At 42.0% G+C, this 24,438-nt stretch overlaps 1 protein-coding gene across 3 annotated transcripts in view; it reads right to left on the bottom strand.

The window, feature by feature from the left end:
* Nucleotides 1-24,438, bottom strand: part of ARID5B (AT-rich interaction domain 5B) — a 108,509-nt gene that overhangs the window by 57,513 nt on the left and 26,558 nt on the right. For all 3 annotated transcript variants that reach the window (XM_048946424.1, XM_048946425.1, XM_048946423.1), the window contains one exon: nt 10,755-10,985. In XM_048946424.1, the coding sequence (XP_048802381.1) occupies nt 10,755-10,985 (231 nt within the window). The remainder of the gene's footprint in view (nt 1-10,754; nt 10,986-24,438) is intronic.

The raw sequence follows: 24,438 nt of genomic DNA, 5'->3' as shown, positions 1-24,438 counted from the left end.
AAACAAAGAAAACACTATTTTTCAATTAATTTTCTTCCTCTGATTTCTCTCCACATTGCATCATCTCCCAATTACTCTGATTTTGCTGAGTGTGCCAGTTTCTTAAAGACACAGCCATAAAATGTATGGACTAATTGTTGAGCAGAACTGAAGAGCTATTAAAACTGCAATAGTACAGCACTTCCAATGGTAGTCTATTATTTCTACATGATTGCTTTTGTACAGTCCAACTCACGCAGAGAAACTCTTAGATAAATTAACTCCTTCGTCTTGACATAAACATCAAAGGGAGAACTAGAGGAGAATGAACGTTATTTTCTGCTGCTATTTTATACACAGTGTTTGTAACCTCCACGCACGTTCCTGGAAGTTGCAAATTGTTTAAACTGAGAAACCCATTTGCTGTTTTATCAAGTCTGTAACACATAAAATTTGGCTGCAGAATTATCTCGTTTTCCCATTTCACATTTCCCTGTCATTTACACAGTGGAGCGTGTTTACAGAACTTTATAACTATAATATACAATTCAGCCATTTTTAAACAGCTCTATAAGAGTAACACTGAAATGTACACATTTTAAAGATTACTTAGTGAACACCAAACCCTTTCCCAGCTGTTTTAAATTGTGAATTTCCCAATAAACGAGTAACATACTAAAAAAGCAAACAAGATCTGACATTATTTAGTCTAAGTTTCTAAAATGGCATAACATCTGTAGCTAAAAACAATTTTGAATAACTATATTTAACTATAGCAGTATTCTATTATTCCTAGCTCATTTTCCTTACAGACTAGGGGACTTATGTGGTGTTCAAACATTTCAAACATTTCTTCTAATTGTTCAGTCCTTCCAGCAGACAAACTGCAGCGAAAAGGGGGAAAAAAATCTCCGGTCCTATCTTTTATATATATTCATGTGACCAACCCATGATCTCAGTTAAGTGCCACAACTGTTCATTAACACACATCACAGCCCCACAGTCAGCACTGCAAGCTTTGAAACCGTGCCAGAAGCAGGGGCTCAACAAATGGCACTTTGACCTTTTCACTACTAACTTCAATCTTTATTAAAATCTCTAAGACGTCAGCTCTGTCTCTCTCTTTTACCATCTTTTATCTGCTTCAGAAATACCTAATATTCATTCATTAAACGGGAAAGTTTGCTACATTCTTACGTAATGATAGATCCCCTTTTCACTTGGATCGGCTGCTGAAATGCCTTTGATTAAAAAAGCAAAAGAAATGCACTCTCCCCTTGCCAAACAACTCTAAATTCAGATTGCTCACTCATTTCCAGGGAAATCAAGCATGGTGCCTAATATTAAAAAATCCTGCAGTGTCCAGGCAAATTCCTCTCCATTTTATGTCTCTCTTATTAAATTCCAACCCAGTAGCACACGAGATGCTCCCCCTGCTCTTTTCTTCCCGTTCTAATTTCACATTGGCACCCTGGCACCATCCGCCTGGCTGTCTGTGCGGGGACAGAGACTCATTTTTTGCCCAGCAGGGTTTCCATTCCCAAAAATGAAGCCACCAAAACCGGTGGTCCCATGGATAAAATGGAGCTAGAGACAAACACAGGCTTTGATCATTTTTATGGTGCTCAAACATAGGTGGGGGAGAGAAATCATGTCTTTTTTTGTTACTTCTTTTTTTTTTTTTTTGGTGTAGTAGTAATTAACTAATTAGATGCTAAAGAAATAAAAACAACAAGGAGTTCACATGAGTCATTCATGTGTTTTCACTGTTTGTAATAATTCTGGCACACCCTGTATGCTTCATTTCTTGCTTCAAATAAGTACTGGAAAATATGCATAGTATTTGGGACCACGGGGAATGACATACCGATTCAAAGTTTGCTTTGTCTAAGTTTGCATTTTCTAGATTTGAAATGCAACTTCAAGGAAACTTAAAACTTGCCTGCAACCTTTAATTTCTACCACCCTTCTCCCACGGATTATCTCTGGACATACAAGCTATTCATTTGGGCAGTGCCGCACAGCATCATCATTAGGTGGCTTAGTTGCCTGGGATACTGCTCCAGCCCCACACTGGGGAACCCGGGAAGCAGGAGCTCAAAGGGGGAAAAGTAAACAAAGTAATGAGTAACAGTTACAGCTCCTTAAATGTGTACATTAACTTGGCGATTGGGAAACTGTTTGCTTTCTAGAGGCAGTACCCTCCGATTGAAATAATGACAAATATTTTGGAAATTCCATCCGAAGCCAAAATGAAATTACTCAAGTGCACTCCGCGAGAACAAAGCTTTTTAGTATACCTTCAAATGAACTCAGGTAAGTTTACAAATGGCCTATACCTAAAAGACCATTAACTGAAATTACATTTGTTTTTATTGAAAGACAGCCTCAAGTGCTGACATGTAATATATGACATGTGATACATAATAATACTCCTAAACCAGTTCTGACATAATATCTCCCAAGGCATAATAACCACAAATGACTGCTTTAGTTAAGAACTAGCCAGAAGCAAAATAGATCCATGTAAAAGTAGCTTTAACCATAAATACCTCAACAATATTTTATGTCACTTTGTAAAAAAGTTAAAGGAGACCCATAATAATTAACAACAAAAACTTCATGTTCTTTACTATTGTATGGTGGTTGTGAAAGGTTATTTCATAGTCCCGCAGCTGCCAATGCTGTAAATTATGCAGGCACCAAGAAGCATTAAGGAGAAATAATAGCAATTTAAACCGAGGCTGACGTAATTCATGATAAACAGTCGCTGGAAAATATTACAATGTTGTCTTTTTTGAGCGGGTTTAATCAGAAGAATGTGACCATATTCTGACACAAACCACTTCTCCTTCTGCTCGCAGGGCAGGGAGGCGGGCCTACTGCTCTACACCCAGCCCCGCAGCACAGTCCCATGGCCCCTGGGCACTGGGGCACAGAACACTCACATGAGGATGCTCTCGCGAGTGCTTGTTCAAAATGATAATGAGAAGAAAATGGTTCCAGCAGTGCAACTGCACACCTCCGGCATCACACTCATGCTTGTGATGAATGTGGCTCGGGTTGCTTTCTGATGTGAGGGCAAAAAGTGATTTTGATGAGGGAAATATAAAACTAGCCACACAGCTGACATCTACCACCAGGGTGAATGGCCACCAAGAAAGCGGGTGCACGCAACACACAGCAACGCCCACGTGATAGTTTACATTGATCACGCACAGAGAGTGGCACACTCCCTAAACCTGTTTTGCTGCAAGAACGCATTCGGCCTCTGCTGAGCTCAGACTAAGGAAACACGCAACCCCCACAATACGTCATGTGTCCACCACCCAACCAAAACACAGAAAAGGAAAGGAGCCTTCCAAGCAAAAGCACTGGACTGGAGGTAGGAGCACCATCGCTCTGCCATGGAGGTCTCATCTCACTCCCCACAATCACCCTGAGCCATGTCAGGGCTGCCCAAGGCCCCCGGCCAAGCCCCCGGCCATGCCTGGCCCTAGCAGCTGCAGCAGAAGGTGGGGGCAGGAGGAAGAGGCACCCCCTTGCCCAACGTCTCATGTCTGCTGCCTGCAGGGATGGAGCAGCACTGAGCACCCCCAGCTGTGCTGCAGAAGCAGGCCTTACAAGAGTTCTGACTCTGGTTTTATGGAGTGAGAAACAGTCTATCTTAATATTTATCCTGGTTACACCTGCGGTTGCTACTGAAAATGCATGCATGCACACACACACACACACACACAAAAGGTAAAAATAAAACAGCATTTGTTTTGAAGTTCTTACAGACAGGAAGGTATTTTATCTTACTTTTCCACACACTACTTATGCTCACTTAGCAGCTTGCTGTTAACGTTGGGTGTGATTCTGCCCTTAGTTAACTGGTGAAGTGAAGGGAGTCCTTCTGGATTTACGCCACTCTCGGTGAGACAGAATGTGACCCCCTATCAGTGCTTTTTACTTTGAGTATACAAATATTTTATGCATTTCAATGAGTGACAGAATGCAAAACTTGCAAATATTTATTTTTAGATGTATGGGGGAAAAGCAATTAGAGCTAAAAATGTGAAGAATGAAGAAATCACTTAACAGAAGCAATTATGTTGAGCATATAAACAGCTCTGCCTTCAGACATTTTATTCAAATGCTGCAGAGCACACTAGAAAATATCAATTGTTTAAAAAAACTGCAAGTATTTTTTCACAACTGAAAAATCAATCATTATAAACAACATCTGGGGATCATTAATATCTCACTCTACAGTTGAATTAACAAAATAAGAAGGTCTGACCAGAATCCAGAACATTTCCAGATTTTCTTTTTCAGGCTAAAAGCTTATGTTTGCAGAGGTGGGGCTTGAGGGGGAGGAAATGTACATTTATCTATCTACACTGTATACAGCACTATTATACATTAATCACTACTTCCGCTCCAGCTACGTCCTGTTTTTGTTTTGAATGAGTTAAAATTTGAAATATTTAGCTAAGCCACACTACCCAGGGCCTAGGAAAAGTTGTGCATGTTTTTCAGACTCCTGGAGATGCCACCACAAAGCTCCATCTAAAGAGGCCCCAGCAACATGCTAAAAGAAAGTCTCCATGCTCTTCCCATCACATTTGTAACTGCTTCAGTGTTCCACTCTTATCAGAGGAGCACCAACAGTGGTCTCACTCTAATGCAATTTTTATATCTTAGACAGCCTGAATGCATCTATTTAAAAACTAAAAAAAAAAAAAAGCCACTGAGGAAAGCAGAGAGGTAAAAAGATTTCAGAGCTTTTGAGCACTTTTTAAAGGGAGAAAAAGCAAGCTTCCATTTCCACCATTACAGTGTGGATGTCGCACAAGATGAGATTCAGCCGGCGCAGTGCCTGACCAGCTTGAGCCTTTGCCCTGTCCCAGCTGGGTGTCCATCTGCCTAGGAGATGCCAAGGGTAGGAGACCCCTCTGTGCACAGGACAAGACAACATTCCAAAAATGCAGAATAAAAAAAGAAAATGAAAAAAAAGGCTCTTCCATTGTTGAGCTGCCTGCACTACTTCATGCTGGATGCTGATATCGAAAGGTGGGGAACTGATGGCACACTCATGAGAATCTTGTAATTAATCACAGCTAATACCAGCTGATTAAATAATCCTATCACTTGTTAAGTTACTATAAACGTATGAGTGATAAAACACTTCTTCTAGTCAGTTTTGGAGACTAAATGCTGAGCTTGCTCTGTTCTTACAAAGAATGAAAGCTTGCCACATCAAACAGATACCAATTTTGGCTAAATTAACTTGGGACCTATTCTTGATTATTAAAATGTAGTTATGAGCTACATTGATAAAGACACTCATCAGAGATTTCAAGCAGCAGATGGATACAGACTAAGGAAATCCTGAAGAAGAAAGAATATTAGTGTGCCTACCTTCTGGACAAGTGATCATCTAATGGGATAGGAGAAGATTAGAAGAACTGAGATTGTAAGACCCAGAATCAGAGTAAGCTCCTACTGGCCTTGCTGAGTTACACTGATGTACATTACCTTGGAACTAACCAAAACTGTCAATAGCAGAAATGCTGACATTTTACTTCTGCTGAAAAATGTAAAAAACCCCAAACTTTCATTCTTAAGAGTGATTATTTTGACTCACACAAATAAAGAACGTCATCAACAGTAAAACGGGAAACATTCCTTCTTTTGTCTTTTTCTTTTCTTTCCTTTCTTTTAAGTTTCATTCCCTGTTTTGGTTTTGTTATCTTTCACCCCCTAAACCACATATTTTAACTCTGAGTCACAAACTCATAGTTCAGACGCATAACGAGAGCAAGGACAAAATTTCAGCTGCTCCAGGAGTAAAGGTACCATACCACTCCATATTCTGAAGCCATCAGCTCCCATCCTACATATTGTCTGCGGCACTTGACCTATGTCTAAACAGTCCTCTCTTCTTTGCAGCCCTGTTTCCATGGCCTATGACAAGAAAGAAGGTAAGTCCTGAAAATATCCCAGAAAACCCCAGAGGTTAGGAAAGTCATTCCTCACTCCAACTCATTACCAGCAGTGAGAGGATCTGCTTTCTGTATTGCTCAGTAGAGAGATCTGAGCTAATCAAGGTACAGTTGTTTTTGCTTTGTTTTGAATGTAGATGGGTTTTCCCAAGCAAGCAATATGTTGTTGTTAGCTTTTTGGGAGGAAGGGAGAGAGAAGGGTAGTGGGGATTGCAACACCTCTATGCATCACTTACATAAGGAGAAGATTCTTACTGCATTGCTCTTATGATAAAATGGAGAAATTTAATTCTCTCAGAAGAAAAAAATGATATTAATACTACAGCAGGATGCAGTTCTCTCACTTTTTGGTATGAAATGTTTTACAAAAAATTAGCCTCTACAGGAAAGAATAAAACTTTTAACCTTCTTTCAGGGGCCAACATGCGTTTACAGCACCTCAGGGACCAAATAGCTTTTTTAATGGCACACTGGACCCAGCTTGCTACAAAAGTAAGCCAGAATGATTTACCAAACGTATTTTTAAAAAAAATGAGAAGAAGGAAGGCACTCAGTTTTCCCTCACACTCTTGTTTTGTACAGCAGTCAAACTCATGTACACAAAATGGACAAGCTTCTGGTTCATCCATTGTGGGCAGGATTTACAATATTCATTCAGAAAAGCACTGTGACAAATCTTTCTGTGTTGGTTTTCTCCCGGAGAAGGTGACGGAGCTACAGAAACCCACCTTCACCTGACTCTCCTGCTCCTGCAGCACCATGCAGTCCCAGGCTTGTGGAGACTCTGCCAAGGAACACAGCTGTGCACAGTAGGGGCCAATGTGCCTTCTGCAATGCAGCCCACAGCTGGCTGAGGAAAGAAGCCACACTCACCAATGAGCCCTGGAAGTCAGAGCAGGTGCAGGCCTGGTAGAAGATCAAGTCACCTTGTTCAGGTGGGCAAGCACTGAAAGGTTGCATGCTGTTGTAGCAACTACTTTGCACACTGGCCCAGAGTCCTCAAACACATCTTCTGGACACCGTGTGTGCAGCTTGGTTTCCAGCTAGCCTCTTTAATCTATAATGAGAACTACTAGAACCCCTGTTTTTTGATTCCATTGCTCTTGCAGCATATATGATAGAATCACAGAATCACAGAATCGCTCGGGTTGGAAAAGACCTCAAAGATCATCGAGTCCAACCACAACCCAGCCATACTACCCTAACTCTAACAACCCTCTGCTAAATCATGTCCCTGAGCACCACAACCAAACCGTTTTTAAGCACATCCAGGGATGGTGACTCAATCACCTTCTTGGGGAGCCGATTCCACTGCTTAACAACTCTTTGTGTAAAGAAGTTTTTCCTGATATCCAACCTAAACTTGCCCTGGCGCAACTTGAGGCCATTTCCCCTTATCATGTCGCCTGTCACCAGTGAGAAGAGGCCAATTCCACTCCTGCTGTAAGCACCTTTCAGATATTGGAAGAGAGCAATAAGGTCTCCCCTCAGCCTCCTTTTCCTTAGACTAAACAGCCCCAGTTCACACAGATTACACAGCAAATACTAGTAAATTAAATGTATTTACAAAAGTTATTCCATAGCAGCAGCCCCAGGGGCTGCTAACTCAAACTTTGACAACTGTCTGTAGCAATGACCTGGAGTTGAAGAGAAACCATGACCACGCAGATGCCAGCAGAGACTCCAAGGTGCCAGCCCCCTTGGCAGGTATTTGTGGTGGCAGCTCATGCTGGAGGCACAGCTGGAGTTCCAAGACAGACAGTGGCCATCCACACGGGACGGCCCGCAGCAGCCAGGCCTGGAACACCTCACACCATCTCCTCCAGCCCATGTTGGAGGGAGCCGATGCACAGCATCTACAGACCTTTCCAATTTAAAGAGACAAAAATCTCACACCAAAAACCCAGAATTTTTCACCTTAACTTCTGTCAACGAAACTTGATCGTTTCCTGCTTTGTTTATTTTTTTGTTAACCTCAGAATGGGGAAAAAGGGTGGAGAGATGAGAAGGAAATCAGAGCAGAACAAAATGTTTTTGTTAGAAAGGTGTAATAAAATCAGGAATAATACTTCCTGGAAAAACACTTCTCTCCATTAAAACTGCCTAACAAGAACAACAACTACACACCACAGTGAACAGGGATCTTTGTAGAGGTGTTTCTGGTCTCTCCTTGCTATTAGCTGCATCTCTTGCATGGTGTGCCAGTGCTCAGAGAGGGTGCGGCACTTCACACAGCAGTTTCTGATGGAACCCTGCATCCTCATCAGAAGTCTTGGGATCTCACAAAGCTGTTTTTCATCCACACTGCCCCAAATTTTATGTTTGCTTTAGATTTTGAGGAATTCCAGGCAATGGGGAAACACACATGGTCCCATCTTCATCTTTCTGCACACTTCTTTCATTTGCAAGTTAAGAAATAGCCAAGCCTCTCAAAATTAAGTGGGTCTGGATTCTCTTGTCAGAATTTTAGCCACATTTCTATAATCTGGTCTCCCCCTCAGATTTGACTGATAAATACCAGTGCCTTAGAGTAATCCATTTATCTACTATACCACCCTGCCTCTGTTTAGCTCTAGCAGTCATCACTTTCCACATGTGACATCAATCTGCATGATATCAACATAAACTGTTTGTATAATGAACTGTTGTACATTTTATTGTCCTGCCAGCAAAGAAAGGGATAAGACGGCACTTTGCCTATTCCCTTCAACAAAGGTAGTATAATTGACACCGTACACTCTGCAATATAGCGATGGAACCATACACTCGCTAGTTTTTCCTTCCTAGCACAGCAGGGCTTGCAAATTTTACATTCATTATTTTTGTAAAAAATATTTTTAAAGAATAGTCAATTTTTTATTTTTTAATAGGCATTTAGAAAATCTGCTTTTTAAACCAAACTACATTTTAAATACACATTATTAATTTCTATGGCAAAGATTTCTGTGGCTCTGGCTTGATAATGAGATAATTGCCTCGCAAAGGTCAAGAGAATGGCATAGTTAGCTTTCAGAGACTGAACAAAGCACTTGCTATGGTTCACTGAGCATAGTTTCTGTATCACTCCACATCTCTTTGATTCATCTATTACTAATATTCCATGATACACTTACATTATGGATCCAACTATTTCAACAAACCTGTAATCAAGGAATGACCCTGAATAAAATACTCTGCAGAAAACAGATGGTATGCTCATCAAACGCCTTCAAGCCTAAAATAACCTTTCCTATATGAGAGGGATAGTCAATTAAAACTGAACTTTATATTCTAAGCTAAAGCTCAGAGTAAATAAAACTCAACATGATAATACTGTGGTATTGGAACAAACTTCCAGGATATTTCATTCATTTTTTCCACCTCCCCATCCCCAAGAGGAACCAACATTTATAACCATAATTGAAAGCCTGTAATGTTTGGTGTGACTGTAAGTGAACTTGACAATTTGGACCTAATTTTGTAATAGTTCAACACCACAAAATTAAAACTCTTCACAGTAGCAGCATGCTCCAGTGACAACAGTACAGGAGGACAGCTCTCTCCTACCTGCCTGGAGCTGCTCTGTGCACGGTACAGGAGCAGTTCCACACCACTGAAACGCCTCACCAACCTGCTGAGCTGGCGCTCCTCTCTGCCACCACAACAAAGGCCTGGACTGAGCACAAAACAAGTAACCAGCATGCTAGGGTTAGGACAAAGCGGGATGTTACTCTCCCATTACAGGCACTGCTGAGCACCTTCCCTCTCGCTCCCATTATTATGGACTAAACACATTTAAAAAATTGTCTAAAAGACCACAGAGCTTCCTCGCAGAGATGTATGGAGCCCACAGCAAAGGTGCAGCCTGCAGCTACACAAGGAGATTTCACTAGCGTGATTCGCGGCGCTCATCCATCTAGTAGTAAGGGTAATAAAACTTGATTCTCACAGCACAGGCTCTTTACTAAAGAAATTACACTGGACCCATTACTAGAGCTGACCTGAGTGTGTGCAGAATAAGCATTCTGACGCATTTCACCAGTACAAATCCTGCACTTGGGTTGACTCAACAACACAAAGCAAAACAAAACCGAAATGTTAAATCACCTGGCAGCTATTGGAGTTGTCTCTTTCAGCCCCCCCTCCCCAAATTGTAAGGTGCTGCAGACTTCCCTGGAGTGGCATGGTATTCTCTATACCTTTTGAATTAAGAGATCACCTCTCAGAACTGCCTCTGTGCATGGAAAATCAAACTCCTAGTTGAAACTCCTGCTGAAAAAAAACCATCTTTCAGAAAGGCCAGAAACACACAGTCTGTAGCTGACATTTGTTCAAGGCCCTTGGAGCAGATGCATGGTTGACGAGTGCTCTGCAGCAGCAAGGGATGTGCACAGTTTTCCTGTTTTGCATTTATTAGCATATAGCACCAGCAATGGCTTTAACAAAACAACATACATTGTAAAGCTTCTGCAAAGACACGGGCCACAGGGTAATGGTTAAAGTAGATAAATTCCAAATCCAGACAAGGGATCCTTTCACTTGTACTGAGTGACTGTGCTACATACTCTATCCATGTAACATTATCTTTGATTGTGAGAAACTCAAGCTGCAAATGTGAGATCAGCAGTAGCTAGAAGCCTTCAGACTCAGAGGAAAGAGCACATTTGGTACTTAGAATTTCAAACAATAAATAGCATTGATTCACTTTAAAGGAATCACATTTTCCCCTTGGAAATCGGTGGATACCTATGAAGAAGAAAAATGTCTTTATTATGTGAAAAAGAAAATAGCTGTGAAGTGACTTACCAAACTCATCACATATACTTTCATTTTCTATAAGGGTTGGATGATCAAATGTATCCCGACAGTAGAAGATTTGGGGGTTCTTGCTTGTTACTGCAATGCCACCCAGGGCTAAAACGAACTGGTCTGTTAGTATTGAAGAAGGCTTGTCCTGAATGCGCTTTAACATGGAACGATAGCGACAGTACTGTGGGTAGCTGAGAATTAGCAGGTTTGAATCTTCATCATCCTCACCTGGAAGAAGAAAAAAAAAAAAAAAGAGAATTACCCTTATTACATCAAAAAAAATATAGGACAAAGCTGTTAATCAAGCAGCTCAGAAAACCCAGGGCCCCAGGTTCACTGTCTTCAAGACCTATCTTTTATAACATGGTGGTTTTTGAAAGAAAGGTTAAAAATAGAAATAGTTAAAAACATTTATTGGAACAGCTTCTTCTCTGGCTTCCTGTCCAGTTCTGCCATGCTTCCCCACAAAGAACTCTACCTGACTAAGGAAACTCCACTCTGAACAAGCTGGCCAATTGCCTGAATCAAAGTGCTCACCATCCTTTGCCAACTTGGCTGCTTTGATAGAAATATTATCTGCCATTTTCACTCAGCTCTCTATACAGCCCCACTGAGCTCATGTTGACACTACCTAACACCTTTTAAAAATAATAACACGTGAGCCCCGGAGAGCGCAGCTACTAAGGCTCTTCTGAAGTGCCTGATACTGGCCACCAAAGGGCCACAGACAGGAGCATGGCTGCTCTGAGCCGCATAGTGGTGCAAAGCGGCCCAACAGATAGAGTGAACTTTCCTCAGATTAACTGCAAATGCAGCAGGACCTACAGAGCACAATGAGCAAATGAATTTCTGAGAAGCTCATACTGTCGAAAGGTACGCTCAAAATGTAAAGCAGTCCTGAGTACGCTTCTTTCTGTTCCCCTGAGTTTTACATGATATTGGGCATAAAGGTGGCGGATGCTGAACTATCACAATCAAGTTTCATCATATGACACCAGCAGGAAACCCAACAGCAAAAATCCAGAGATGCAAACATGAGAAATTAGTCATTTGCAGGTATGCAGCCAGTACTTAACAGCACTTCTTTTTATGCTCATTTATCTCCTCAGGTGGGGCAGCTGAACATGCCTTTCCCTGCATGCCAATGAAGACAAAGCAAGAGAATGCAGCTTACATTTTCTGCTTACCCTGATTACTGAATAACTCAGTACTCAGAGACAAAAGGTCTAATATTTAATCCCATTACTAATACTGAAATCATCTTTCTCAGCCTTAAAGTAAAAATCACTTCAGATATTGAAAGAAATGTCAGATCAGCTCTTTCTGGCTAAATACAAAGGCACAGCTCGTCTCGATTTGCGTGAGGCAATGGAAATGTTGACACACAAAAGCCTACATTTACAGAAGTCTCTGGAAGCAGACAGATTGTCCCGAATGTCACCAGTGCAGACAAATGTGATGCTACAAAAACCTCAGCACAGCCGAGGGGCTGGGGAAGCCCTGCTTTTATGAGCACAGCACCTGAATGCAGAACTTTGCCCACAGCCCTGAGGTAGGTGGGAAGATGAAACTACTTGCGTAGAAGTTAGAAGTAAGAGTAATACATTGTGGTAAAGAACATTTATGTTACTTCTCTGAGAAAGAGAAATTTCTGGCTCCAACATCTCTGTTCAGCCACAAGGATGTGACCATGCCTCGATTTCAGTAAGTGTCCCACGAGCCTCCAAAACAACGTGACAACTGCTCCTGGGATTAGGTCAGTCTCTTCCTTATTAGCAAACTCTAAAATCAGATCAGGAAAACCATTCTAGGAATTAAGCACATGATCCATCCTTTAGCTCCTCTGAGAGTTTCATATATGCCTGCCTGACCGTTATTACTACTTTATACCTCTGTGTAGATAGTGGTGAGCTGAATCTGTTGATCTGACAACGCTTTTCTCAAGCCAGGATGTGGTCAGCTTTTTAAACAGGGTGCACAGAAACGTATGTTCTATCAGCCTTTGTAGTAAACCATTACTTTCTGGACAAATTTCTCTAAGACCCTGCACAGAATTATACAAACTTCCTAACCCTGCAGACCAGCATCTTAACTCAAACCCACAGCATAAATTAAAGTCACTCAGTTTTTCACTGGATCACTTTTACCCATGCTTGTGCAACTCTGCTGAGTACTTCATGATGCATTTTTTCCTCTCCTTATTCACTCACTCTGTGTTCAACAGAAAGCTCCAAGAATGAATAAAGACTGAATAAACTGAAGATTTGTTTAGTGAAAGACAAACAGTGCTCCTGGAACAAAGACTTTTTTTCTCAGCCACACCCACACAAGAAACGAGAAATCAAAGTAGACCAATCCCTAATAAAATGGAAGCCCAAAGAAGTATTTCTCTTCTAGCACAACCGAACTCGTCATTTAGCAGTGGGTTTAGTGTATATTGCTGACTATTTTTTGTAAACATGATCAGAAGGAGTTTACTGTTAGGAGGATTGAAATGTTGATTGCATTTCATTAAAATCCAGAAAAACAATGTGATTTCTAAAAACATTTGGTTGAGGTTTTTGCAAACCACGGTGCTTTATTTCTGTGTCTCACTCTGTAGCTTCAGTGGAGAAAACAAGGTAAAAGATGATACCTACAGTATGCTGCTTGTAAGATTCCACCGAAATGACTCTAATCCTATGCTTATACCGTAATTACTTGTTTTAATAACCCCCCTCCAATGTCAATTTTTCATTTACTTATATATTTCAGAGCTGAAAACAGAGCAACTGTAATTACAGCGCAAGGTTCCGCCCCTACGTTACAAGCACTGCCTATATATGCACAGATGTAATCCAACAGTTCCCTTTGTGAGGGGTAAAGAGAGCCGGGATTTGGCACAGCCTGGCATTTATGTTGGATTACATGTTCTTCAAGTTGTCTTTGTAAGCAAGAGATGCATGAAATGCCAAACACAATGAATCTATGCAAAAACTGACTTTTCAAATCAGCACAACCATTTTTAATATGTAATGCAAGACAATTAAAAGCCCCGAAAGAAAAAGAGCCTGCTACAAGCACGCATTCCTAACAAATCCATCCAGAGCCAGAACTATTTACAGAAAGAACAGAGAAATACAGAAATGTAACTCCTTTTTGTTTGCTTGTTTCGGAAACATCAGACTACAATGTTATTGCTAACCGCCACAATCTACTCCCAACATCAGCTAGTGTTTTTTTTTTTTTCTTTAAAAAGACCTTCACACCATGATTTTATAGAGCTTGATGGAAAAACTATGCATGTTCCTTCCTGTACCTAATTACCTCAACTGCAAAATCTGCCAAGTATTTTGCCCTTTAGTTCCTTTAATCGTATTAGTGCAAATGCATTTGGATGCCAACAGAAACAAACATTTAAAGATTTTTGCTTAGAAGCCTCCAAATATGTATTCAGCTCTGTTAGCAAAGCACACACTCTGCTCCTTCCCAGAAAGCAGGGAGTTATTTCTTCAGAAGAAATATGAATTTGTGCCTCTTGTAAGACTAAATGTCTAGTTTCAACCCAATTTAAGTAAAATAATGTCAATACGAACTGCTCTCACAATGATTTATGCTACCTTCTGTTACTTTATTACATTAGACATTCCTTTCTCGAAGCTTTATACTTTTCGCCGTGCTCCTAGCAACCACATAAAGGCTGAGCAGCAACTTTACGCGCCTGGCACGGCTCCAGGCTCGACTGTTATTGATAATTATATTGAAGTTTCAATTTAATTGCTACTCTGTTGTGACACGGAATATTTTTTGTAATTAGGCATTTCCCATTTTCTGTCCATTCATTTTTTGTGTTACTGAAAACCATCTTTCTTTTCCCAGAAAAAAACCAGCAGAACAATGATGCAGATAAGAGCACATACATCTGTTACTATCATTACCAACACCGCAGCGTGAAGAAAAAATTTAGAGGAAAAAAAAAATTGTGAATATAATTTCTCAGAAGGTAATTTTCTTTTCAGTTTAAGTGCTCTTATTCTTCTTCCAGTTACTCAATGATTTCCTGTTCTAATTACAAGACATTATACAGAAAGTCATTTTTAAAAAGGAAATGTACTAGAGCAGGAGACTAAATAGCGTCATTCGCTTGCTATGGTTTGAAATTCCAAACTTTTGCATCTATTTTATAAACCCTCTGCTTTACCCGGTGCGATTTATTCTGCCCCAGATCTACCATCTCTTCCAAGGCAGTTAGCACAATTGTATACATCAAAGAGGAAAACACACTTGCAGTTAAACTGCAGGCGAAAGGAAAAAAAAAAAAAAAAAAATCTTTTTTTTTTTTTTCCTCCTGACTGTAGCTGTTAAATTGGAGGCCAGCCAAGCCGAGGAGTGGAAAATATTAAAAAGTAAAAAAAAAAAAAAGAAAAAGAAGAAAGCTCGTGATTAAAAAGAGAGAGAAGAGATACTCAGTTCTAAATCTAAATGAACAAGCCGCAAACTATTTCATAAAAACATACTGTGACGTAAATTACACATCAGCGTTGCAGTGTTGTGGTTATTTTGAGAAATGGCTTGTACTGTAAGTCAGCTGGTAAAGCCCCACCCTTAATGATTTTGTAATTCTCCATACAGCGATCAAGCGGAGCAGTCATGAAATTGCCAAGAAGGAAAACAGACTGAGCTGCAGAGAGTTTGTAATAAAAAGATAATGTACTTTTAACATAACAGAAGTAGAAGATTGGTTTTATTAACTAAAAAAACTACTTAAAAGGTCCCAGGCTTGCCATTTGTTTTGATAAATGTTAACACAGATCTTCATACGATAAGCAATGGAAGTATCAGGGGAACCAGATAAAATGGGACAATGCTTTGCTGTGTGGGTAGCAAATTGAGCAGGGGAGTTATTTGGAATGCAGAGCAAAAATGAAGGCAGCAGCAGCAGCGTGGTGTCCATCAGCCTTCCTCCTGCTCGCAGTATGAGCCGCTCTGCCGTCTTCCATTAGCTCCACTACTAAGGGGGCATCCCACAGGACGCACAGATCATAATTAGTTTGCCATGCTTGTATGCATGCCGTGGCCATACCATCGCTATGCAGCAGGTAGGGAGGGAGGGACGGCGCATTTGGCTATGTGGAGGCACTGGGATGGCAAGGGCTAGCAGTACTGAATGACAACAGCCAGGGCTCCCAAGTGGTCGCCTGCCCACTCACAGCAGTGCTCAGTGCCCCCAAAGCCTGGCATTAGGCTGGGGCTTCAGCAACACACTGGGAGCACGTGTGAGGGGCTATACTTCATTCCATACAGACACTTTTTATTCCTTAACAGAGTTTTAGTGTACCACCAATATGCAGATCCCTCCACAGTCAGATAGATGATCTCTTCACAACCTGTTATGTGGTAAGGCTCAGATCTTTTCACTCTCTGGAGTTACTACTGCCTTGTCATCGACAATGACCAGCTCAGTCCAGAGACTGGGCATGCAGACCGAATGATTGACACGAATGCCACCAACACAGCTGCCATATGCTAAAGCAGTGGTTCAAATGCATGCTAGAACATCCCCTCCCAGGAGGCATGTTCACCACCAAGACATAAAAACGCTGAGATCATCTGTGATTGAAGACTTCTGCTCTTTAGCACTCAAGACAGACCCAGTTCTCCTTCCCCCTTTCCACTCCTTTGGCTACAATGTCCTGCAGGACGAGCACAAGAACACAGGGAGATGAGATGAGGATCACAGAAACATAAAACCATTCAAATTGAAAAAGGCCTCTAAGATTATCTAGTCAAACCATCAAGCCATTACCACCATGCCCACTAAACCACATCTCTAACAGCCATACCTACCCTTTTCTTCAAAGTCCTCCACATTCCTATGCAGCCTGTTTCAATGCATTACCACCCTCTGACAATAAATTTTTCCTCGTATTCAACCTGCGTACAGCTAAAAGCAACAGCAGCAGATTGGATGGGAGCATTCTCAAGCATGCCTGTTCTACTAACATCCCAAAGGCCACAGCACAGCTTGCCAGCAGGCAGACCAAGCTTACTGAACAACCCAGTTCCCTCAAAAAATGCAAGAGCAATAGAATTAGCAGAACACTGCAAGAATACCAGAAGAAGGAAGAAGAAACTCTGTCTTTATGACTTAAAAACCTTTACGATAAATCTCAAAACGAGACCACCTCTGCAGATCACCCCCCAGTCTCAAACCTCCCAAATAACCCCTATAATTGCCCAGATTCTACATCTGGCTGAGAAGCAATGCCAACTGTCACCTACTTCTCTGGGTACTCCTCCGAGTGATAGGAGTGCTCCCCAAAGAAATAACCTCCAATACTGCATTATGGCAGGCCCCTTGCTTGACCACCTCACGCATCCAATCCTCTGCATAGAGGCCAGGCTAAGAGCTGCAGCAGGAATCCACCAAAAAACCACTCCCGAGTGCTCTGGCACACTGAGCTCCTCTTTCCTTGGGGATCAGGAGGACTTACCAAAGGCAGCTCCTCCAAGTCACCTGCCTTTTCATTCCCACAGTCCCTGTTCACTCTACTAATGCCACCTGGTGTGCCTTGGCTGGCTAATTAGTTACAAGATCTAAAAATATTAATCTGAAAATCATATTTCTCTCACAGATAAAGACAAATACAGTAATGATTTAACCCTGTGACACGGGACAGAAAATCTGTGTTTCTGGGTTTAAAACACTCTGAGTAAATTACTGACACAACAGGGATACTGCTTTGTTAGCAGGACCCACTCTGCTTGCTTTGAGAACCCCCCTCTATTTGAATGCTAATGCAATCAAGAACAAAGGACACGTGTTGCAGGATATGGAACACAGTGATTACATTTATGTTTACCAGATAATGATGATGTTAACAAGTTGCCTGTAATTCTTACACGGACGTCTGCCTGCCTGATTTTGCTTTTATATTGATCAAAAGGCAAAAGCTATTTTGCCAATACACAGAATACCAGAGGCAGCCTTCCTGCATGTATCAGATATTTCTTCCCTTGTAAGGAGGAGTCAGAGCTAATTCTGAGAATTTTGTGCCACTTCCCCAGCTCTCTGTTTTCTGTCACAGCGCCAGAAGAGCAGCAGTCGTTCAGAGAATTCCTAAGATTAGTGTAACATTTGAAGGAGAGGACTTACAAACCTACTGGAGATTTTAACTACTGTTCCACCCAACAGCAATGCAGTCATTAATTAAAAAAAAAAGAAAAAGACAGCAACATCTCATGCGTATGTAAAGCACATGACTGAAGAACATTTTACAGTCAGTGATTTGGACTGAATTTGTTCTAGTCCTACTTAATGGGGACAAAACAGGGCATGTTCATCAATGACTGACAGTAGGTCCATATAATTAAATCTTACATAATATTTATCTCATCAAATCACTTTGAATTTAAACCTTAAGTCTGACTTTGAAGAAGACAAAAGAAATTTAATAAAGTTTCCAGACGGATGTTCAGTGCCTTCCTCCATACCCTGATGCAATACGCAGCTCCGCATAACTGTGGCTCCTGCTCTGCACACCCTGGGCCCTCCTGTGCCATAGGAAGCAGGTTTATGAGGTGTTTCCAGGCTCCAAAGAAGAGTGACTGACAATCATCATCTCCAGCTTTATATAACCCTTCCATCCACAGCCCTGAGACTGCTTTATGGAGATGAGTAAAAATTATTATCCCCATTACACAGGGAGAGAAACTGAGACAGAGAGAGCTTAAAGGATTTATTCCACAACATCAAGCAACTTAAAGAGCAACGGAGACAGCAAACAGCCAGCAGAAGTCCTCACTGGCAAGGATTTCTGGGTAAGGAGAGTTTTCCTAAGTTTCCTCGAAAGGGAAGCGACCATCCCAACCTCCTGCCTCCACAGAAACAGGGCAAGCAAGGACCAGGTGAAGCTCTGTGCTGAGGCATCTCTGCCGCTCCTCCCCTCTGCCCTGCCTGCCCACCTCAGCCACTTCTTCAAGCCAGGAGCATCCTGCGCTGCTGCCCAGCCAGGATCAGCCCTGCACAGAGAGGTTCGTGGTGCTGAGCCACAGATGAGTGCAATGACAGCAGCTGGAGGAGGAGGGGAACAGTGCCAGGAACATGGCTGAGGTCAGGGCTGGGCCCTGAGAACCTCTCTCTTCCTCATCACCCACATCTCCCTCCCTACTTGTTCCTCAGGGCACACGAGCAGGTCAGCCCGTGGCCAAACAGCAACAGATCACTATGGAAAATGGCTCTGATGGTTTTACACTGCCCTATTAGCTTTCTAAAGCAGATGGAGAAGGGGGAAGGGGGAGACTGGTTATAGAAGGGAGCACATGCTGCTTGTCCTCTTGAATGTTCTGGGTCATGTGGACCATTCAGGTTGAATGTGCATCAGCTTTAAAACAAGTATTTATCCTGGTTGTCGTGGTTACTGATAAGCAGCTTCAATTCTGCTGATAACAAAAAGAAGAAAGAATTAAAAAGGGGAGGGAAGCTCAAAACATAATTTGGTAACATGACGAAGCCAAGAAGAGGAATTAAATCACATTAAACAAGCCAACTGTACTGTAAATGGCTCTGCCTCTCTATTTGCTTTTAAATCATCGAAGAACCAAATATGGCAGCTGCTTCAGTTTTAACAAACAAACAGTAAAAATCCCTTCTAACAACGAAAGGAAATAATGATATACGTTCCTTTAGCTGCATTCAAACATAATTTAATTTTCCTGAGGTGAGATTTGCACAGGGAACAATCAGATAATAAGTGTTATCATTCTCGTAGACAAAACTGAACCAGCACTTTGCAATTCAAAGTGCTATTTAATGCACCATTTTCAGCAATCTCTGAACACCATCCAACACACCACTGTACTACGCTTCAGTACTTACATGCAAACCTGCTTCTGAAAATACTCAAGCAAGACAGTACAACAAGCACAAGTACTGCACTGCCGATATGGCTGCAGCTCCAAGCTCCCTGAAGAGTTCTCATGAGCAGGTTTACAACCAGGGACTTCTCCTACACCTTCTCTTCATCTTTTCTATGACAGCTACGACTATGTGTCCTGGGCTCCTTTCTTCTGAAGCACAGCACTGTGCAGAGAAAACAGTGAGGACAGAAAAACTCCACGCTTGCAGAAAAATGGGCAACTGGAGCCACTGGTGAAAGAGGCACCCACTGTTTTACAGGGATGATAATTAACCACTGGAACAACAAAACAAAGGCAGTAACAGGTTCCCTAAGCCAGTGCTCAAGAAAGAATATTTTTCTCTGATGATACTTTCCAGGCTGACGATTTCTAAACTTGTGTTCTGTTCCTCACCTTCTGTGCTGAGGAGGTGAAGAGGTACACAGCAGATCCATCTTGCTTGGGAAAATGTTAAGGAATGTAAAATCAAAAGACATGAGAATCCACTAAGAATTAAGCTAAGTTCTTGGGCTCAGTATTAGACTAACAGGTCTCCTGTCATCTCCTCCCTCCTCTTTCACACAGCATTCACACAGAAATGAGAGAAGTACATGACACAGCCCAACTCCAATGGGACTGTCACACCATCCCTCCCATGGGCAGAATCCATCGCCTTCATTTTCCATTGCCCCCAAACGCATGGGTCAAAAGCCTTATCTCCATGTTCCACACAGCGCCTTCCACCATCATCCTCCAAACTCAGAAGAGCTCAGCCCTTCTCAGAACAGCAGCGACAGACTGCCGGTCCCAGGGCCGTGACACACGGGGCGGAGGGCGGAATGGGTCCAGTGATTTAAAGAGTGCAGCTCTGCTTCTGACATTTATGCCCTCTTTGAAACCCTTAATGAAGTAACAACCCCGTTAATTCTTGCCGGGTATTTAGTACACATAAAAACTGCATTATCTACTATTTACCATGTACTACACACAAGCGGTATCTGGCTCCATATAAAAATAACAAGCTCACTGTAACCCTCCGCTCCCTAACCATACTGCTGATTTCTTTGACACATGGAGAAGTGAGAATAATTACATTTTACTGACTGCGTCTCATTACACTGATTTAAGTAAGATTTCCAAAGCTGCAAAAATGTGCTTTCCAATTTCGTTTGTTTCCAGCAATTCCTCCGAAGACAGTTAGTAAAATCCTCAGAAATCATCATCAGTATGGACAAAAATTGTACCCTTCTCATGTGGACATTTGACAGAGGGATAATAGGGTCTAGAAACACCACAGTCAGACGTTTCTTTTCTATTTAATGTTTCCTTCTGTGCCAAACATAATATAACAGACAAGTGTTAGAGAGACATGCAGGGGGGAGCCTGAATAGCGAGCTTTAAAAGAGGTCTTTAATAGAGAAGCAGTATGCTTAGTCTTCGACAACATTCAATGGCAATTTATTTGCAGCCATTTTCTCACGTAACCTTTCACACTGGAGCAGGTAAGATAGAGCACAAGACAATTTGTCAACTGCCAGAGATGAACAAAAGAAACCATTTTTAATAAGCTTCAGCAGCCCCTTTTATTTGTTTTGCAACATGTTAATAACTTTTTTGGAAGTCAATCAAAGGCAAGAAGAGCAAAAGAAGTCAAGCTGGGAAACAAAAAAACACAGTTTAAGAATTTTACAGATAAACTTAAGTTATCATCTGCGGTGTAATGATGCTTAAACCCGAGAGCGGCACAGAATTTGAATTAGCATGCTGCTGTTTCTTAGAAAAAAACACGCTGTGGTTACAAAAAATGCTACCTCCATGTATTTTTTCTCCAAGAATTCACGGTCCTTTATCTCATCGCAATGCAGTATGTACCTGTCATCAGGATAACCTCACTGCCACGCAACCAGGGCAGATCAGGCTGGTGGGGAGCTGCCCGGCTCCCGGCCGCTGACGTAGCTGCATCCCTGCGCTTCCAGCACCTCACACAGCCTCACTCCCCACGTCAGCGCCTACTGACATTGGGCCAAAAAAGTCTCCACAAGGCTCAACAGCCATCGTCGGGCCAAACGCTCCTAAGAACTCTCAGCCCCATTTCTGAGGGGAACACCTTCTGGTGCTGAGAAGTCAGAGCACCCAAGCAGGGAGCTATCGAAATCCCAACACCATGAGCTGCAAAATCTGATGAAGTGTTAAGTAATTTCATTAATGTTATGAAAACACAGAAAATTCCCTTGGAAAATTTCACACAGGTTTTCCCATCTCCTTGCACATTACTCATGGCCTGAGAGACGTGTGAGGAGCAAACAGAGAGAAATTAAGGTTTTCTCAAGTCAACTTGGATGCAGTCCTAGTCTCACTGAAAGAAAGAGCGGGCTTGTGGGCTTCAGTGGGAAGAGGGCTGGGCCCTTTGAACTAGGTTATTAAGGCATCTGAAAGAGAGGTAGAAAAGTTTATGGTGAGAGAAGATGCACTCGAGAACAAAAGGAGCTGCCAGTCAGATGAGCACCCTCCTCGCTCGGTGGTGAAAAGGCTCCCAGCCGTCAGCAGACACACACCTGCATGGTTTGATACCCCAGCCCCAGATCAGATTTTCATTTTAAAGACTTTGCAGGGGAGTTGTTATCTAGTAGCGGAGGGAAGGAACAGACAAAGAGAAGCATTTGCTCCTCAAGAAAGTGGAATAGCCTCCTGAACAAGTAAGGCTGCCTGTGATGTGAACCTGCCAGCCCAGCCCAGCCCAGCCCGTGCTCCTCCTGGGAACTAGCACTGCACCTCTCTTCCTCTCCTGCAGGACCAGGAAGCAACTCCAGGCGAGGGAGAGAAGCCACGCTACCTGAATTATCTGAAGAGGCCTCAGGTGGAGGCAGGGTGAGAAAGGATTTCAGGACAAGTTATGCCTATGAGCTGAGTAGAACAAGTAAGTATCCTCCCACTCCTTTCTCTAGGCAGACTCTTTCCAAGTTTTCAGCGAGAGCAGAAGTCTCCAGTCAATCTGCCCAGGAAGGGCCTGCACAGGGCTGCCAACGTTCCCAAAAGCACCAGTGGCTCGTGCTCTGCTCCCGACGGGTTCTGGTCTGACACCCAGCAGAGATGAAGGCTCTAAGTAGGAAACAATCCCAACATACTATCTGCTAGTCTGGAGTGTGCTCTAATAATAGATAGCACTGTCTGTTTCAAAGCTCTTAATGGACGCTAATTAGTCCTCAGGGCATTCCTATGAGGCAGGTAGATAGATAAGTATTATTTCTTCTGTTTTACATGTGAAATAACCTCCCTAGAGATGTTTCGACTTGCTTAAGGCCACCGAATGAGTCACAGAGCTTCAGTCTCAGCAGGCCTGGCTCCCAGGCCTGGGCTCGGACCGCTCACCAGTGCTCCTTCACCAATGCAAGGGCAAAATCTTCACTTCAAATGCGGGCTGAGCAGGGAAGGAACATCAGAGAGGGGTGGCAGCCTGGGAAAAACATTCTCTGGGAAGGGAGCTTCCAGAAGAATGATGAAACAGAGCCTGGTATCTACTGAGTGCCAGACATCAAATCTAGGGCAAGGCGAGATGAAAAACACTCTGATATGAAAACGTAGGAGTTTTTGCTACATACTCTATTCAAGCACTGGGGGCTGTTTATTGTGACTTGTGACTACCACTAATGTCAGATAAATGGTTTTAGGTTCTTAATTTCTAGCATAGCCATGAGTTAACACAGAGTTCCACAGGATGCATACAGGTAAATCCCTGGAAAAAGGAACGCACAGTGTCAGCATCACAGCAGTCACTCCTCACTTCAGCTTTAAAAAAAAACCCTTAATTTTTGCTTCCACAGTGCTAAAGGACCAATCTCCAGCAACTATCGGCTATGCAAAACATTACTAATTTACCAGAGGGAAAAAAATTATTTATGCGGTGCATTATCAATCTTAAACGGTGATGTTTAAGCACAAGGCTGATGAACTACATGCAGTATAACGCAGCTGCTTTGCATTTTGATTCCTTTATTTATAGACCACGGCAAATTAATAACTCAAAAATGTTGTTCCAGGCAAAGTAATGGACACACAATAAAACTATTCATTTCCTCAAAGGTCACTCTAGGAGAAGCATACATTGTTTAGAAGCCTACCAACAACGCTATTGTTCCGAAGAAAAGTGAAAATACATAATAAGCAGTTAGTGCACATATCTGCATTGGAGACCCTAGGCTAATTTAAAGTGCAATCTTAAGGCAATCAATCATACTCTAAAATTACTTCATTTTCCAAACTGTTTACACTTTTTAAGTTACAAATCCACTTTCTGCTATTTCAACTCACGATTTACAGCTCCAGATTTAGCCTGCCTTGGCTTGCTGCCAAGCGCTAGTCATGAGGGAGCTAATGATCTGAACAGATCAGTGTTTTATAATGGAGAAAAGCGCATGTAAATTTCCAGTATGTCTGCAAGTAATCAAGGCATGCTGACTATAAATGAGGCGGCCTGAAATTTATTTTAGGAGAAATATCTTAAAGCCGCACTTTTTATCCCGGCCAAGAAAGAAACAAAAGAAAATCTCTTTTTAAAAGGTACTCCAAGATTATTCAAAATTATTCTAAATGAAAGTGCTACACAAACAATATGTTAAAGAACAGTACAATAGCTGATTTCCTTTAGTGTTTCTATCTTGGCCAGATCGTATCCTTATCACGGCAAGCTGGAACATTAAACTCTCTACTTCATGGAATCAAAACACAAGAGTGCTTCATATTACATTATAGAAAAATGAGCCGTTCCCTACAAACAAGGTCAGATTTCTGGAATGCCAAAGGTCTA

The sequence above is a fragment of the Lagopus muta genome, chromosome 5 (assembly GCF_023343835.1).
Source record: "Lagopus muta isolate bLagMut1 chromosome 5, bLagMut1 primary, whole genome shotgun sequence".
Classification (NCBI taxonomy): domain Eukaryota; kingdom Metazoa; phylum Chordata; class Aves; order Galliformes; family Phasianidae; genus Lagopus; species Lagopus muta.
The sequence above is the reverse complement of the archived record's forward strand: the minus strand, read 5'-3'. Positions and strand labels throughout refer to the sequence as shown.